The sequence below is a fragment of the Cyclopterus lumpus genome, chromosome 21, assembly GCF_009769545.1.
Source record: "Cyclopterus lumpus isolate fCycLum1 chromosome 21, fCycLum1.pri, whole genome shotgun sequence".
NCBI lineage: Eukaryota > Metazoa > Chordata > Actinopteri > Perciformes > Cyclopteridae > Cyclopterus > Cyclopterus lumpus.
The window spans coordinates 23068878-23087661 of record NC_046986.1 but is presented as its reverse complement, the minus strand read 5'-3'; the positions used below and the strand labels follow the sequence as shown (position 1 = coordinate 23087661).

The 18784-nt window shown below is 43.6% G+C and overlaps 1 protein-coding gene across 2 annotated transcripts in view; it reads left to right on the top strand.

The window, feature by feature from the left end:
• The window catches only part of LOC117750223 (inactive dipeptidyl peptidase 10-like), a 96770-nt gene that overhangs the window by 50449 nt on the left and 27537 nt on the right, over positions 1-18784 (top strand). For both annotated transcript variants that reach the window (XM_034561318.1, XM_034561319.1), the window contains 4 exons: positions 11900-11952; positions 13253-13334; positions 16826-16946; positions 18161-18315. In XM_034561318.1, coding sequence (XP_034417209.1) covers positions 11900-11952; positions 13253-13334; positions 16826-16946; positions 18161-18315 — 411 coding nt within the window. The remainder of the gene's footprint in view (positions 1-11899; positions 11953-13252; positions 13335-16825; positions 16947-18160; positions 18316-18784) is intronic.

Sequence of the window (18784 nt, the reverse complement as noted above, 5' to 3'; positions counted from 1 at the left end):
TAAAATCAACAAGTGTTGACTTTATAATAGCAAGTACAGTACTGGTTCATCACAGAATATGGATAGTAAATCCCAGGAACATGCCTAACCTTTGGGGAAAGACCCTTAAAATTGAAATGACATTTTTTTTTGTCTGACACGCTTACGTAAGCGACTCTCAACCAATGATATTTCATGACGTCCATCCATCAATCTGCATCTTTTAGCGACAAAGGAGATGTGTGTGCATCACGGCTATCATGCTACATTCCTAAGGCCTCCCCCTCCCCCCCCAGACTTTATAGTGGACCAATCCAATGCAAAGGATTTGATTTCACGCCATTTCACTGAGGAATATGTCACAGTACAGATGCTAAAGATGCTCTCACTGGGACTTTGATACTAAGTCAGAGATTGAGCCTGGTTGTCATAGTATGATGGTCAATGTCGGCTTGCAAAGATCAACTTTGTAATATTAATAACATTTAGTTGTATCGGCGCCCATGCCTTTTGGTTTCGGGACATTATATGCTTCCTCACAGCCACTGTTGTATTTGAGAGTTGAAAAGGTCACCATGCCCAAGTGAGCCCTGGACCTCATCTAAAGGTCCAGGGCTCACGCTTCCTGGTTCTCGAGCAGTCCAGACGCTTTTCTGCTTGCTCCTCATTTTTCTGCATTTTTTTCTGCTTTCTGCTTTTATTTCTCTTTCTTTTTTGTGAAAATCTATGAGGAGATTACTCAACCTTCTCAACATGCCCAAAGGAGTAATACAAACAAAGTCTCCCTGTGAAAGCTGTCGGATATATCAACAAGAAATGTGTGCGCTACAGGGACGGATTTTTGCCTTAGAAACCGAAAAAGGACTTCAGGAAACGCTCCCAGCGGAATCCAGTGGTAAGAAGTCCACATTTACTTCCAAAGGAAAGGGTGAAAAAACTGCCACTTACAACCTAAATCTAAATGATACTGTGTATTTTCCAAGACTCTGTAAAGACACTTATAATGGACTTGACAAACAGATTTTTACCACCGTCAGAGCCAAATGTGACTGTGTATAACAAACAGAGAGGAAACTATAAAACCATTGTGAACCATGAAGCCAGTGCAGATGGATAGAATAACTGTGCCGAGTGTCAAGGTCAAAGATACTCTTGTGCTTGGAGATGGAGCCATATCTAATATATAAACATAAACAGAACAGCTACTTGCAGCTATCCAAGTGCCACTGTCTCTGACAGTGGCACTTGGATACTTGGATACTCTTCACAAAAATACTTCCTGAGGAACTGGCAAAACACCAAGGGGTGAAACAGCTGATTGTGCAGGTGGGTGCTGTGGATACCAGAAAGGATCAGTCTGAAATCTTAAAAAAAAGACTTTAATAAACTATTTGAGAGTCTTGATGAAGTGGCAATACCCACGTTCATTAGTGGACCTCTCCCAAACGTCGAAAACAGGATAAACAAATTCAGCCGGCTGCTTCAGTTGAACACATTGCTGTCCAAAGTATGCGAGTCCAGAGGACTGCACTTCATTGACAACTTCAATTCTTTCTGGCAAAGAGGCGATCTGTTTAAAGGAAAAGGCCCACACCTGAACAGAGGTGGAGTGAGACGACTGACGGATAACCTCCTCCACTCTCTGAGGCATCAGAAAAGGCCTAGACCGGATCCTGTGCTGCCATCGAGAGAAGAGGGGATCAAGGATGGCAAGATCAAGGATTTGTTCCCCAAAAAGGAATCACTCCCCTCTACCTCCTCAGCCTCATCCACCAGCCAAGACCACCCCAGCTCGGCCCCCACCACCGGTGCCCACAGCTGCTATCAATGGCGTCAATGCTGTTGTCTAGGACGCTGAGGGCCTCTGCGATGCTAAACCCCATATCAACCGGAGGTCCAGGGAGAGAGTGTCTAAAACAATAACTACTGTCCAAACACAGATTAAATAAGAGAGGGACAGTCAGACTGTCTGATCAGAGAAATCTGATCCATATCCCCTGCAAGAACACAGCGTCCAGTTCAACTTTAGCTAATCTCAAACATGCAGTACTCCATGTCAGATCTTTAAGTAACAAATCTTTTTTAATTAATAGTTTTATTTCCTCTTACAATCTTGATTTTATGTTTTTAACTGAGACATGGCTCGACAAAAACACAGCTAATGCAGTCCTGATTGAGTCTAGTCCACCTCACTTCAATTTTGTGTCTTAAACTCGACAAAACCAGAGGGGTGGGGGGGTTTGTGCCATATTGAGGGACAATATACTCACCCACAAACTGTCATTTGGTTTTTTTTTATCATTTGAGTATGTGTCATTCAAAATGGAGACAAAACAATCTTCCATACTTTATATCACTATATACAAACCACCACATAATTGTTTTATTGAAGATTTTACTGAATTACTTTCAGTTGTGTGCACTGATTTTGACTGTTTAGTCAAGGGATTTAGTCATGGATCCAAGATGGCCGCTTGATGTCAGCCTCGATTTTTCGCTCGTGTTTTCGCGTTTTTATTTTTGCTCTTGTGTTTTTCACTTCTTTTTGCCTGTTTGTTTAGGTTGCTAGCTCTGTGCTCACAAACACAAGAGTAGCACCTTGAATATATTTAAACACTCGACTAACCTCAGAAGAGTAATTAGCCCGCTAGCCCGAAGACTTCCGGGTTTAGTCCAATTGTTGTTTTTGTCCTGCAACTGGAACGGCTGGTCTTCTCACCACTGGCTGCCACGTCGCTAGCCATCACGAGCCCACCTGTCTACTCTGCCGGGATCTTTCCGTTCCGGTGCGGTGAGCAGACCTGGGTTGGTCTCCGCTAGCCACCACTGCACCAGGTGGACCTCCATTCTCCGGGCAGGATCGTCAGGCTAACGGGCTGGTAGCCCCTCCAGGCTACCACTCTCTCCTCACCGGACTGCTGGCGTCTTCCCGCTGGTATGCTGTGGATCATCTCGCTGATTCTCCTGGGCTGCACATCGCTTCTCATCTCGCGGACGGCGGGCTCTCGGTCACAGGCTGGCGCTAGCTTAACGCTACTACTCCGCCACCGGACCATGCCGCCGCTGTACTCCGCGTCGGAGCTTCGCGGCTTTGATAACCACCTGCGCCCGCACTGCATGGACATTCTGAAACAACATGGAATACTCCGCCGAGGCCATCCTTCACACAGAGGCTCTGGCCGCATGTTCACCTACAACTTCACGTCCCAAAACTCCATCCCATCCCTGTGGTCCTGTCGCAATCGTACTTCCTCGTTACGTCATCACAACAAACCACACGTGAATTGGTCCAATCTCCGTCCCCTTCCTCAGTCCTCACAGCCTATCACAACGCAACGTCACCTGAAACTGGCCTTGCTCAACACCCGCTCACTCAATAACAAAAGCCTCCTTCTGAATGAATTCATAATTGATAGTAATCTTGATTTTCTCTGCCTCACTGAAACATGGCATAAACCCCTGGACTATTTCTCCCTCAACCAGACCACCCCCACAGGATTCACATACACAGATAAACCTTGTCCAGAGGGGCGGGGAGGTGGTGTTGCTGCTGTCCACCGGGAGGACATTAAAACAACCACCATTCCCATTCCTGCCGTTCATTCTTTTGAACATATTGCCCTCAAACTCTCTGGTCCGACTCCTCTGGTAATTGCTGTTATTTACCGCCCCCCCAAGCCAAACCCCTCCTTCCTCTCTGACTTCTCTGATTTTCTGACCCAGCTCTGTGCAATTTCACCTGCCGTTCTCCTCCTTGGTGATTTTAACATCCATATTGATGACACGGAATGTAAACCTGCCATAGAATTCCTAGAACTGCTACAATGCTTCAACTTCACACAACACATCAACTTCCCCACTCACAGCCGAGGTCACATCCTGTATTTGGTCTGCTCCACTGGTCTCACAATACTTCAGCTCTCCAGCCTCAACCTCAATATATCCGACCACCTGGCTATCACCATGGACATCGGCATCCCTATCCCCATCCCAAGAACCAAGCGCAACATATCCTTCAGAAATCTCAAAACTATTTCCCCCACAACTCTTTCAGCCTCTCTTGCCAGTACCATGTCGGCCTCCCCTTTCCCACTGTCTGATAATCCCTCCGATCTCGTAAATTACTACAATAACACACTCTCCTCCTGTCTTGATCAGCTGGCTCCTATTAAAACCCAAACGGTCTCATTCACTCCCTCAGCTCCCTGGTATACTCCTGATCTCCACCACATGAAATCCCGTAAGCGCCAGCTTGAAAGACTCTGCAGGAAAACTGGTTTAACAGTCCATCTCCAAGCCCACTCTGACTACCTTCAACAATACAATGACGCTCTCATCTCAGCCCGGACCACCTACTACTCACACCTCATACACGCTGGCTCCTCCAACCCAAAGGTTCTCTTCTCAACAATAAACAAGCTTCTCAAACCCAGGGACAACACCTCCAAATCCTTTACAGTCGACAAGTGCAACTCTTTCCTTTCATTTTTCAATACAAAAATTGATATAATTTACAGCAACCTGAAGACCTCACCCGCACTTTCCATTTCGCCACCCCCTCTCCCCATATTCACCCCTCAGCCCCTTTCTCAGTTCTCCCCTGTGTCCCCTTTGGAGCTCTCTTCATTCACAACAGGAATGAGAAGCTCCACCTGTATTCTGGATCCCATACCATCTACTCTCACCAAGGAATGTCTCCCAGCCATTGCTCCACTCATCATAGCAATAATCAACTCCTCCCTCAACTCCGGCTCAGTCCCCGACACACTTAAACTGGCTGCTGTCACCCCCATCCTCAAGAAACCTGGACTCGACCCTGAGACCATGAGCAATTTCCGGCCCATCTCAAATCTTCCCTTCCTGTCAAAAATACTGGAACGTGTCGTCGCTGCACAACTCAAAACCCACCTCATTTCAAACGATCTGTTCGAGCCATTTCAATCTGGTTTCCGCTCACAGCACAGCACCGAAACAGCACTTCTCAAAGTCACCAATGACCTCTTCCTCTCCTCAGACTCTGGCCACCTCAACATTCTCCTTCTCCTGAATCTCACTGCAGCCTTTGACACCATCAACCACAACATCCTTCTCTCCCGCCTCGAATCGTCCCTCAGCATCACCGGAACTGCTCTCTCCTGGCTCAAATCATATCTAACAAACAGACAACAATTTATCAGCATCAACAACTGCACCTCCTCCACTGCTCCTCTGTCTCAGGGCATCCCACAGGGTTCGGTGCTTGGTCCTCTTCTGTTCATCCTCTACCTGCTCCCTCTTGGAAACATCATACGTCATCACGGTCTCCTCTTCCACTGCTACGCTGATGATGTCCAGCTCTACATCTCCACAAAAGCCATTACCACTGCTACTCACTCCACTCTGACCAACTGCCTCACTGACATTAAATCATGGATGCAAACCAACTTTCTCAAACTCAACTGTGATAAATCGGATATGATCATCATCGGCCCCAAATCTCTCACCAAAACCAGTCACAACTTCTGCCTCACCATTGACAACTCCACTCTGTCTCCCTCCCCTCACATCCGCAACCTCAGAGTCATGTTTGACAGCAACCTCTCATTTGAACATCACATCAAACAAATCACCAGAACCTCCTTCTTCCACCTAAAAAACATTGCCCGTCTCCGCTCATCACTTTCCTAATCTGCTGCTGAAACTTTAATCCACGCCTTCATCACCTCCAGAATTGACTATTGCAATAGTATTCTTTATGGCACATCTTCCAAAATCCTAAACAAACTCCAATACATCCAGAACTCTGCTGCTCGCCTGCTCACCCACTCCCGTTCCCGTGATCACATCACCCCTGTTCTCCAGAGCCTTCACTGGCTCCCCGTCCCACAACGGATCCAATACAAAATCCTTCTCCTCACTCACAAAGCCCTCCATAATCAGGCCCCCTCCTACCTCACCGACCTACTCCACCACCACACTCCATCCCGTCGGCTCCGCTCCTCTGATGCCGACCTCCTGTCCATCCCACATAGGACCAAGCACCGGACGTGGGGTGACAGAGCCTTCTCCATATCTGCCCCCTCCCTCTGGAACTCTCTCCCCAAACTCATCCGAGACTGCACTGATCTTTCCTCATTCAAATCCCAAATCAAAACCCACCTGTTCAGAACTGCTTTTAATGTGTGATTGTTTGTTTTTGTTTTTGTTTTCTTATCAGGGTCCGAGCGACTCAAAGTCCCTATTTATTTGTTTTATTTGTTTTACCTGTATTTTAGCTATTCTTATTTATTTATTTTTAGCTTTTAGGATGTTTTAATTATGTGAAGTGTCTTTGAGTACTATGAAAAGCGCTATATAAATTAAATGCATTATTATTATTATTATTATTATTAAGGGGACTTGAATGTGCATGTGGATGTAGCCAATGAACTCACTGCTGTCCTTGATATGTTTGGTCTAACTCAGCATGTGTCTGAGCCCACCCACAACAGAGGTCACACTCTAGATGTGCTCATTACCAAGGGTGTTATTATTCCAAATGAATGAATGTCGTTGATGTTGATTTATCTGACCATTTTTGTGTTTTCTTTGACTTGTCTGCAGTTGTTGGAAAAAGACTCATAAATGACGGCACAGGGACACAGTTTATGGAAATGATTAGGTTTGAAAATTCCCCCGTGTTCTAATGTTGATGATCTGTTGAACTCTTATACACCAAGTGTTCTAAATGTTTTGGATACCATTGTACCAACCTCCTGTCAAGGTTAGAATGGTTAAAAGTAGGCAAAAGGCACCATGGAGAAAAGAAGACTCGGTCAGGGCACAGAAAAGGGATTGCCGGAGAGCCGAACGGAAATGGCGCAAGTCAAAGCTCCAGGTTCATTATGAGATTTACAAAGAAAGGTTATGTGCGTTCAACCAGACTTTGCGTAGAACAAGGGAGAGTTATTTTTCTGAAAATCATCACAAACTGCAGTAACAACTCTTGTGTCCTGTTTGCTACAGTAAACAGATTAACAAACCCTCCTGTTTCACTGCCCTTAGAACTCAATTATATATCTAAGTGTAATAAGTGTGCAATATTCTTTCATGACAAAGTTCAAGGCATTAAAAATGCCATAAATTCCAAAACACAAATATCTACTCTGCAGCCAGCTAGACACCTAGAGCTGACACATGTCATACCTGTCACTGACAAAACAGTTGAAGAGATCATCTGCAGTCTGAGTCCATCGACGTGCTGCCTTGATGACTTACCCACTAGAGTTCTAAAGTCTGAGCTGAACAGTTTGTCACCACAACTCGCTCACCTGGTCAACATCTCACTCCAGACTGGAACATTTCCAAAGGCATTAAAAACTGCTGTCATTAAACCTCTTCTAAAGAAGAGCAGTCTGGATGCCACAGTACAACAGAACAACTGCCGGCCCATATCAAACCTGCCATTCTTAGGCAAAGTCCTAGAGAAGGTTGTATACCAACAGCTTACTGACTTTCTCCTGTCTAATAATGCTTTTGATACTTTCCAATCAGGTTTTAGGCCCCACCACAGCATTGAGACAGCTCTGATCAAGGTGACAAATGATATCCGCCTGAACAGACACAGGCAAAGTCTCAGTCTTCTGCTGGACCTGAGTGCTGCCTTTGACACAGTTGACCATGGGATTTTATGAGGTTAGAAAACTGGGTGGGAATCTCTGGTACTGCTCTAAACTGGTTTAAGTCCTAGCTCGAGGACAGGACGTATTTTGTTGAAATTGGTAACTGTGTCTCAGACCAAATGGCTTTGACCTGTGGGGTTCCCCAGGGGTCAATCCTAGGATCCCTATTATTCAATCTGTACATGCTTCCATTAGGCCAGCTAATACGCAGCTATAACGTGTCCTACCACAACTATGCAGATGACACTCAGGTCTACGTGTCACTGACTGCAGGTGAATATGGGCCTGTAGATTTACTTTGTCACTGCATCGAACAGATCAGTGTGTGGATGCAAAACAATTTTCTCCAGCTAAACTCAGACAAAACTGAAATGATTGTCTGTGGCCCACAGAAACAAAGAGAAAGTGTTATCAGTCACCTTGAGACTCTCTCTCTAAAACCTAAAAATCAGGTTAGAAATCTAGGGGTAATATTGGACTCAGAAATGAACTTTAACATCCACATTAAATCAATAACATCGAGAGCTTTTTACCATCTAAAAAACATTGCCAAAATCAAAGGAATAGTGTCTAAACCAGACTTGGAGAGACTAATCCATGCGTTTGTCTCCAGCAGGTTCGACTCCTGTAACGGCCTGCTCACTGGGCTCTAAACGAGCTGTAAGACAGCTGCAGAACATCCAGAACGCTGCTGCTCGAGTCCTAACTAGAACCAGGAAATGCCACCATATTAGTCCAGTGCTCAGGTCTTTGCACTGGCTTCCTGTTGCTCCGAGAATAGACTTTAAAACAGCTCTGCTTGTGTACAAATCTCTTCATGGTCTAGCACCAACGTACATGTGTGACATGTTACCCAAAAAAAAAAGTTCCCCACAACACAGAGAGATATTTGTAATAAGGCCCGCAAATTTGTATTGAGCACACTCAACCCCTGTTTCAACTGCAGTACACTCAGTATGTGCTGAGAAGTTACACTCTGCAGCTCAGTGAATGCTCTTCTCTCTAAACAGTCATTTACTTTCACTATGCAAGAGTCTGTAATATTGATGTTCCTGCTTATTGTTATGGGCCGTTCATGGATGCTTAGGCTGAAATCCATAGCTTCATTGTAGTATTTGTTTAATGTCTTTATAACTGCCATAAGCCTCATTAACATCTCTTTGGTTTCTTAATATAGTAATTTGGAGTAAAACATGTTATTCTCTGTTCTCTGTAGGGGGTAGATAACATTTTAGCTTTGAAATGCTTTACGGTGTGTATGTTAGCTCGTCGCTAAGCTTGTCTGTTAGCTGCTTGGTGCACAGCAGGTAGCAAGTGGAACTTAATCAATAGGAACAACTCCTTTCACATTTCACAAATGTATTTGATCTACTGTTCATAGATGAACACGTCCTCATATCTGAATGATAGCATGCAACAATTTCCATTGACTCCTGAACTTCAAATGACCAATCTATTTAACGTTGCGCAACCGTCTCTTTTAAAACATATTACAATTCTATTTGATGTCATTTAAACTTTGCACTGCATGTAAATGTTTTATTCAACACTGTGAAATGGTCAAAAACACATCATTTGGGTTACAATAAGTACATTTTTTTAATGTACGATAGCATGTGATGTAGTTATTGCGTCACGTACATGACGTGGTTCAGTACTAACGTATTTAGGTACATAACTTAAAATAACATAACTTAGAATACCTAAGTGTTGCCTTTGGTTTCACATGGGACATGAACACCGGTTTCCTGTGTTTGAGTGTATTGCTCAAAATAATACGTCAGCTGCCTTCCTCCTTTTCTCACGTCATAATTACTATGGCCACGACTTATTGCCGCCTAACAACAGTCATAACTATGGGTTGTAATAAGCTCCCGGCACAAGTGCTAACTCATCTGACTAAAGTGATTGCCTTGATTACTCATGTTGGATAAATGAAATCATAAATATAAGGAGCCGCTAATGATGTGTCTGCCCCTCAACAATATGGGTTCAGGTTCATCCCACTCACAGAGGGCCATCTGGTCCTTCATTAGCTTATGTGATGAACAATTAGCCCGCTGCAGGCTTTAGATGAGCATAACATGGCAGAAGTGACAAAGACAACAGACAAACACACTCATATATCAACTATGATAGAAACTTCAGGATTTGCCCGATTTAAAAAATGTAAATGCAGCTACTAGATAACATTATTATCTTTAATAACATGGTTACTACTAAGCCTTGCGAACTCTGTGGGCTCCAAGTTTAACCACAACAATGGCCCTTTTCTTTGCTGTTATCCCCACCATGGTGTGTTTTAATTGCAGGTATCCATAAATCTCAATGATGTATATTGAAAGGAAAATACTGGAATTGTTCCCTTTGGGTGTGAACCTCTTTCCTGCACATTTATCCGGCATTGTGGAAAATAAACGTCATAAGGCATTTGATGAGCTCTGTCTGTAAGATGGACGGCAGTTACCAAGTCTTACAATTCATTGAGAAGTCATGTTCTGGCCGGTGTGCTCTGGGGAGGCAGCAGTGAGCTGCCAACAGGCATAACACACAAAGAAAGAAAAAAGTGAAGCTTCTGGTTAGCTGGAAAAGCCTGAGGGAACGGTCCTAAACGAACTCAGCACCTTCCAAGATGGTGCAGAACACTTGTAGCCTGTGGCTGACACCCCTCAAGGTGTACCGGGGAGCACTTAGAGCTCTCATTTGTGCCATTGGGGTGCGCAATACTTCTTGGCGTAACGGCCTCAGTAAAATGAAAAGGTGCCGACAGCTGTTTCTCCAGGATTGATCGCCGTTCCTGTTCGGTACGCTACACGTGCCTCGCTGGGGCAGTTGAGTCTGAGAGCATGCTCTGAGGACGTGCGGCCTCTCTCGTTCAATGGCTCCAACATTATCAGCCTGTCAACATTTGTCATGGGTACAGTTTCAACCAAAACGTGCACGCTAAAATGCAAGAAAAGCCCCAGTGCAAACGTCCCCCTCTGGAATAAATGTGCCTGAATGCGCTCATACTCGGTTGGTACACCCACTGTATGGAGAACAAGCATCTGCCAACGTCATCAGGGTCAGATCAACTTGAGACAGCTCACCTCATGTTTGCTTGTCATAGGAAGGTCATTCTGTGGCCCTATCACTGTTTTTGTCTACGACTATTTCCCTGAATTAAAATGTGCCCTTCTTGATTGAAAAGGTCCCACAGCGTTGAAAGATGACAATAAATGACTATTGTGAGACCACCTTTGAAGTTACAGCTCAATATGTACCGAAAGAAATACATCGTTGGTTTGGAAGAACCAAACGTTTGGGTGTTTTTAAGTGGCGGTTGTATGAGCTTCTCCACATTCGGTGTACTAGCTGTAGTAGATGGAGCCAAACAAAGTACTGTGGACTGGGGGGGCAGCAGCTACACATATGTTTGTCACCTCTTTCTTGTATTGTGGGTGTCTGGGTTTGATTGGTTGGATTGACTGAATGATAACTGTATTTGTGCTGGGGGAAGAAAACGATACCATGCATGTGAGGAAAAGAATGTTAAAGAAAGGTGATGAAGACAAAAAGGGAAATATAGAAATGCTGCAAAAATGAACCAAACCAGAGGGTTGACCATGCTGTGGCCACCAGATAGAACCGGACAAAGAGAGTGCTGTCATTGAATGTACAGATTGAACATCTTCAGTTACTTTGATTAGTGAAATACAATTATGCCCCAGCTTACGCTCATTGTCCGTCAAGTGTTTTTTTACATTAGCGCTACAACATCTTCTCGTGTAATATATTCCTCTGCTTTGTGTCCGGGCTGAATACATGAGTGTCATCCTCGTGATGAAATGCAAAAATATGGCCTGTTTCTGTACCCGATCACAAGCCACGGTCAGAGGTCTATTATCATGTCAGCCATAGCTTCTCCATGTGGGGGGGGGGGGGGGCTTTACATGCACCTCGCTGTCACTTTGAATGCCTCTCTCGCTCTCTCTCTCCCCGTCTCCCTCCCTCTCTCTCCCGGGCTTTCAGCACAGAGGCACTAGCCGATGATGGGTTTCTCAGATGGAATTAAAATGTCTCGTCCCACAGCTGTCAGCCATGCAAATTGCATTGTCTACAGATTCTATCGCTGAGAAAAGCCAGCAGTCTGTTTTTGTTTGATGCTTTCTTCCTTCTCATTTCTTTTTTGTTGTTGTCATGATGTCATTATCCGTGACACCGCTGCCTCTCTCGTTAATGTCTCCAGACAGTCATCTTTTAATCTCTCTCTCTCTCTCTGTGTCTTCGTTTTGCTGCAGGTTTACCGCCACTCCTACATGGCCTCCTACAGTATCTACAATATCCACACGCGGTAAGTGTTGCTGTCCTCAGTGTGTGTGGGGTGACAACAGAAACACTCGAGGGTTGCAAACACTGTATGACACAGATAGAACTCAATGAAAGTTTATGCTGTTCACATGTTGCAACGTGCTGACATACAGGATGGAGCCGCAAGCACAGGGTACACACATTGGCTGGCTTTTTAAAACATACATTTGTGGGATGAATTTGTTTCTGAATGGTCCAGTATTGTCACATATCTATGCTATATGGGGGTTTTAAAGTCTGACACGTCCTTAGACAAAACTGAGACGACTGTGACCTCCCCAACACACAATTTAGTAAGTTGTCACCACTGTGTAACTCGTGCTTAATTAGCTATTTGCAGTTTCTGTTTGATGTATGGACAATTTTACCTGGAGAACCTCTGAAGAAGATAACAGGGTGATTCTCAGGTTCTCTCAGGTACTTCTTATGATTTCTGAAGTGGATGCATGGACATTTATTTGCCATGCACATCATTGAAGATCTCTCTTATGGGGAAGTGAGATCATACGGCCTGTGAACTTCAGCAATGTTAAATATATGCATGCGCAGTTATGATTCCCAGTAGCTGGGCCTACAGTCTGTCGCGGCCTGCTGATTTACAGGTGGATCTTCAGAACATCCCACACAAAGGGTCCACATTGCTGTCCAAAGCGCTGATGCCAGACAAGCTGGGATTCAGACATCCTGCCGTGTCAGTCACGGGGACGGGGAGGATTCCCACCACTAATCGGAGAGGATTAAAACTTTGTTTGGCTCATGGGATTTGCCTTTTTCAAATATGAGTGTTATTTGACAAAGCTTTGTGAGAGATTCCTGAGATATTGTGCCATTCCAGCGCATCACGCTATCATATTCTTTTCATCGTGGTCATCTGGCTGCTGATATCAGGTCTGTCGCCAACTCGTTGCAGATTTTAATTTGCGCCTCTTTGTTTTTTGGACCAAGAGAAACTGACACAGCGTGTGTTAAATCACAGGAAAAAAAACTATTTTCCCATATTTGTCCCTTAATATGCTCAGTAGCTGCACCCAACTTTATTTGTATGGAAGGTCTGAGATAGTATTAAAGGCCTTTCTGTGTTTATATTACACAGTCTTGTGTGTATTTCAGGGCTGCACCTATTTCCGTTACTGATTAGTCTGCCAACTATTTATTGATTAATTGTTTGGTCTATGAAACATGTGAAAACAGTTAATTATTAAATGAGTTTTTTTTGTCTACCTTGGACCCATCAAGATTTTAGCATTTTTGCGATGACATTGCTTGTTGTCTTTTTTCTTTAGGGAGGTTTGGGAGCTGGACCCTCCTGAGGTGGTGAACTCGGTCCTGCAGTACGCCGCCTGGGGAGTGCAAGGCCAACAACTGGTGAGAACACACACAGCCACATTCCCCAGCCTCACACTGCCTTAAAGCACCAGTGAAGATTACAACTCTCATACTTGTTTATAAAGTTACTTATTTGTGTCTCATCTTCGCTGAAGCTTGCAGTAAGTAATTCATTGTAGACACATGTTTATTTTTAAGTAGACAAGGTTTCAAGGTTACTGTACCATATTTACATCGATGTTTGACTGCAATAACAACCTACAACTACGGAATCATTGACTGTCAACGTTTTCTGAACAAAACATATCTGTCATTAATACGTTTCATATCAGCCCCATATCTTGATTGCAGAAACACACAATCACACAGGGTCAACATTGTGAATTGATTAGTTAGGTTTAGGAATCACAGCTACTTGGTTAAAGGTGCTCAATAGGAAACACATAGCATATTTATGACAGGGATAGCCTACACACGGCTCTCAGCGTGGCTATTGCTGCGCCGGCTGCTCTCTGCTAACTGTGCAAACGACAGTAACAGTGCAAACAACGCTAACAGTGCAAACAACGGTAACAGTGCAAACGACAGTAACAGTGCAAACGACAGTAACAGTGCAAACGACAGTAACAGTGCAAACAACGCTAACAGTGCAAACAACGCTAACAGTGCAAACAACGGTAACAGTGCAAACACGGTAACAGTGCAAACAACGGTAACAGTGCAAACGACAGTAATAGTGCAAACAACGCTAACAGTGCAAACAACGCTAAGAGTGCAAACAACGGTAAGAGTGCAAACAGCGGTAACAGTGCAAACAACGATAACAGTGCAAACAACGATAACAGTGCAAACAACGGTAACAGTGCAAACAACTATAACAGTGCAAACAACGATAACAGTGCAAACAACGGTAACAGTGCAAACAACGGTAACAGTGCAAACTACGGTAACAGTACAAACTACGGCACGGTAAGAGTGCAAACGACACTAACAGTGCAAACAACGCTAACAGTGCAAACAACGCTAACAGTGCGGACAGAGCGAACAGTGCTGACCTGAGATGGGTGGGCGCTATGATTCCACCAGGACGCTGTTGGTCGAGACGGCGTTATCAGCTGTATCTGCAGTATCAGCACGGTGCTAAGCGGGGGTAGTGAGGGGCACGCTCACATGCACGAAAAGGCTTGCATAGCCGGCTCGCCCATATGAAGACAGCACAGAAAGGTTCGGACTGCGAGAGAGAGATTATTCCATTTATTCCTGGCCACTGGGAAGCAATTACTGGCCATATAATGACAACACATTGAATCAGCAGTAAGCACACATGCGGTTGTTTTCCTTTCATTATGTAATTAAATAGTCCAGCACAGAAAATCATTAGTTCATAATGTAGCCTTCAGCTCCAGCATATTTATTGCTGGCTTTATCTGACGTCAGAATTTCTCCAGAAAAATACAAATAAAACGTAGCAATTTGAAGACCATGTAATAGTGTCTGCTTTTACTGCATGTGCATTTGAACTGCGAGGACACACAATAAATGGTTTTAGTTTTCCGCGCTTACAATTCAGAATTGCCCGCTCTGCTTATAATATGCCAAGATTTGTGTGGGAACCCAATTAGATGCACATTTTTTTTACAGATTTTGTATTTATCTACACTGGTGAGATTGGTTGACAGCAAAAAAGAAGCAAAGCAGAGTAGTTTTGTTCATATTTGCGAATTTCAGCGTGTCATATTTGGGCATAAATCAAACACGACTCCATTAGGAAGTCATTATGGTGACAGATGTGAAAGCTCAGCTCTTGAGTAGCATGCGCAGCATCATTAGCCAGAAGTGCGTCTTCGGAAACAATAACATAACGTCTGTGTTTTGGCTTGGAGTGAGCCTCCGAGCAATTATTTGGGAATTTTGTGCATCCTCATTAGGATGCCAGAAAGTTTACGTTTGGAATATGAATCACTATTCATCAAGCCTTCAGCGATGGGATGGACACAAGTTTTCAAATTAGGTGTCATTTGGATGTCTTTGATCATTCGTGAATGCATTTGTGAATGGGGTCCGACATTGTGGAGACAAATACGTCCCCCAATGTAACCATGTTGCCATGGATTCAGTGAGTAGCCTTTTGTGCTGTAATTGAGCCCCCTTCTTTTGCTCATATTTGTTAACATTGGCGAATTGATTAAATGAATGCAGAATTGTCTATTATTATTTTCCTGTATGCAATATCACCACAGACAGCTATCACTGGACGACTTTGATACTGAAGAAAGCAACCTGGAGATATTAAGTGTTTTTTTCTCTCCGATCATAGAAGCAGATATGCAGATGATTAGTTGTCATTGGGTCACTGGTATCAGATATGTCAGAGTGTAAGTCCCTCTAAATCTAAACATATAATATAATATAGAATGAGTTATAACTGAAAAGGAGTGCCATTGTTTCATGTGATAATCATGGCAACAGGTTTAAGGGTTTACTGAATTGCCTGTCCTGTTTCAAGAACCTCTGATGTAAATTCTAATTTTGGTCATGATTAAAGCTCTGGCCATTTCCCAGAGCCTGTCACCGCTTACCAACAAAAGTTTTTCCGTGGTTTGCTGAGAGCCACAGGGAGCCACTTGTTAGCACATGCATAGACTGCCTTCTGGGCCGATGGTATCTTAATGCCATCCAGCCAGACAGCAGAAGGCCCTCCTGACTGGGATGTTGTGGCCCTGTGCTGATTCCATAACACTGTATGGAAGATCACATGACCACAGACTTCTGGCTCGTTGGAAAGCCCAGACAACTATTTTCAGCGTGTAACGCCAACAAATGTTTGTCTGACTAGTTGGAGTTGTATTTTTTTTACTTTTGTCAGCTACGTTAAGCATTGTTTGTTTTTTTTCTCCAGGGAAATGTAGCTCTCTTCAGTCCCGAATCACAGTAATCCTGTGTCACGCACATCCAAATAGGAACTGCTAGAAGCTAATTTGACAAAATGTAAACAAATATTGTTTTTAAAAAGTGTAATTAAGCCCATGGCAACATTATACTTCCTTTTCACATCCTGGAAAAGCATAATCGGAACCGTAATTCCAAATATTAAAAGATAGAGAAGTAAGACAATTATATTCATGGAAGCGACACTCTCCTCTGCTCATTCAAAAACAGATTTGTGTGATGAGGACATACTTGAATTAGAGTGGAGGCGGAGTGCATTTGGGGGTGAAGGATGTTGTCTGAGGGGGGGCCCACAGTGTCAGACTTTGAAAACCCTTTTGGGGCATCTGGAGGGGTAGCAGACTTACTTCCACAAATACAGAGCTCACTGACACTGCCGTACACCTTTAATCCTAAAACAATAGTCTGGATGCTCGAGCAGATATTGGGTGTTTTCCATACAATCACTGTTGATCCATTGTTAAAGTTGTGAAGCACCTATACTTGAGACTTGTCCAGCCATGCAGCAGTGCTCCTGTTCCTGACTGGCTCGTTCCTGCCATGCGATTTAAGTCGTGGCTGTGTGTGCTTCCTTTCCACAGATCTACATATTTGAAAACAACATCTATTACCAATCAGATGTCAAGAGCAACTCCCTCCGGCTAACATCCTCCGGGAAGGAAGGGATCGTCTTCAATGGGATCGCTGACTGGCTCTATGAAGGTACATGTGACCGAAACTAGCCATAAAACGCCGCTTGGACCTTTTTTTTGTGGTCGCTGTTTGCTGAAACCTGACAATGACAAACGGGAACGTGATGTCAGATAGAGACTTGTTGAGAAACAACATTTCCCACAGTGCAACACTGATGATAACGTCTGACTTTTGTTTAAAGTGTTAGCAGACTGTCTCATTAAACCGTAAATGCCTGTGTTCAGGAACATTACCTTTTAAAAAGGCAGTGATTAAATATTCATAATGTTTGTTCCCGTGCAGATATCTCCCCTCTGGGTGAGAGGAGTCGCTTTATGTGCGTTAAGCACTTAGCCAGTCTGGCCAATCTCTCCGAAGTGAAGGATATTATGTAAATCTAATAAAAAGGCAAGCAGCGGCACCGTTGTTTTCTTCTTCTGGTTGACTTTTTATTCTTTGTTATATTTTTGAAGTATGATAATGTAGCAAACAGTGATGATTGACACCAAAATGAGTCAGGTAATCAATGGTATATATAAAGAGTGTCCTACTTTTTAAAAATTAAAATAGTGACTGTAATTACAATATTCAGTGTTTACAAAGATGAATACTTTTTTATGGATATTATTGCTTTTAGTGCAATGTGTTTAACTTTATTGTGTTACATTTAACCTGACTTTCCATTTCCATTTCAACTTCACTGCTAAGGCTAATTAGTAATTATTACAAATGTTATGTCAATAACAGATATTCAAACGTCCACACTGACAATGTACACAGCTGAAGTGTCCTGGGATTTAAAGCTGCTGTAAGTAGAGGCTTCAACGTTGGCGCCCCCCCAGTGGTGGTGTCAAATAAATACATCAATTACATAAAGATGCCACACATAGTTAAGCCAGCTTTAAAGGACCAGCAGAAATGGAACTATTCCTAACTACTGAAAATAAGAACCATTGGGTCTTCGTGAGCTCAGAATGAGCCCTTCATATCCACACAGGGACGCCTCTTTGCGGAGTCGGCCATGTTGCACGGCCATGTTTCTACAGGAGCCCAGAAAGGACAAACCAAACACCGGCTTTAGAGAGAGACCTTTTTTAAACGTTTTCATGTTGAAGTGGCAGCTTGAATTTGGTGATCATGTGTTGAGACGTTTTATGTTTTATGGCGATGATACTCTTTCTGATACTTACATTTCAAGATCGATTTTGATGAAACAGCTCATCCTGTGTCTCCTTCCGAAACAGAGGAGATCCTTCAGACCCATGTGGCCCACTGGTGGTCACCGGACGGAGAGAGGTTGGCCTTCCTGGTCCTTAATGACAGCCTGGTCCCCAACATGGCTTTACCTCGCTTCACTGGCATGACTTACCCCAAAGGGAAGCAATACCCATACCCCAAGGTAAACATTATATAGAAGACACACATGTCTTAACGTCACATGACCGTGAGCCATTTTTCCAGAAAAATGTGAATAACATATCTGTAACCATTTTGGAACATACAAGATGTTCTGGTTACCCCATCCTTGCACTGCTGGTCCAATAAGGAGGTAGCGGCCACACAATAAATAGCACCAGTTATTAGTGTTCAACTTGCTATTAATCTATTAAGCTATTAATCTCCTTGTTTTGCTCTCTGAGTGGGCGAGGCCATGACGCCCACCTCTGCTGCATATACATCCGTCCGGTCCATTTTTGTGAACACGATTTCTCAGGAAAAAGTGAAGCCAATATGAAAGTGCCTTGAACCTGCATTCTTTCTAAAGTCCATCAGGGGGCGACTCCTCTGGTTGTATAGACGTCTATGAGAAAATTACTCTATTTCTCTCTTGATTTGTTCCCTTAGTAAACATTGGAAATCAATCTCTA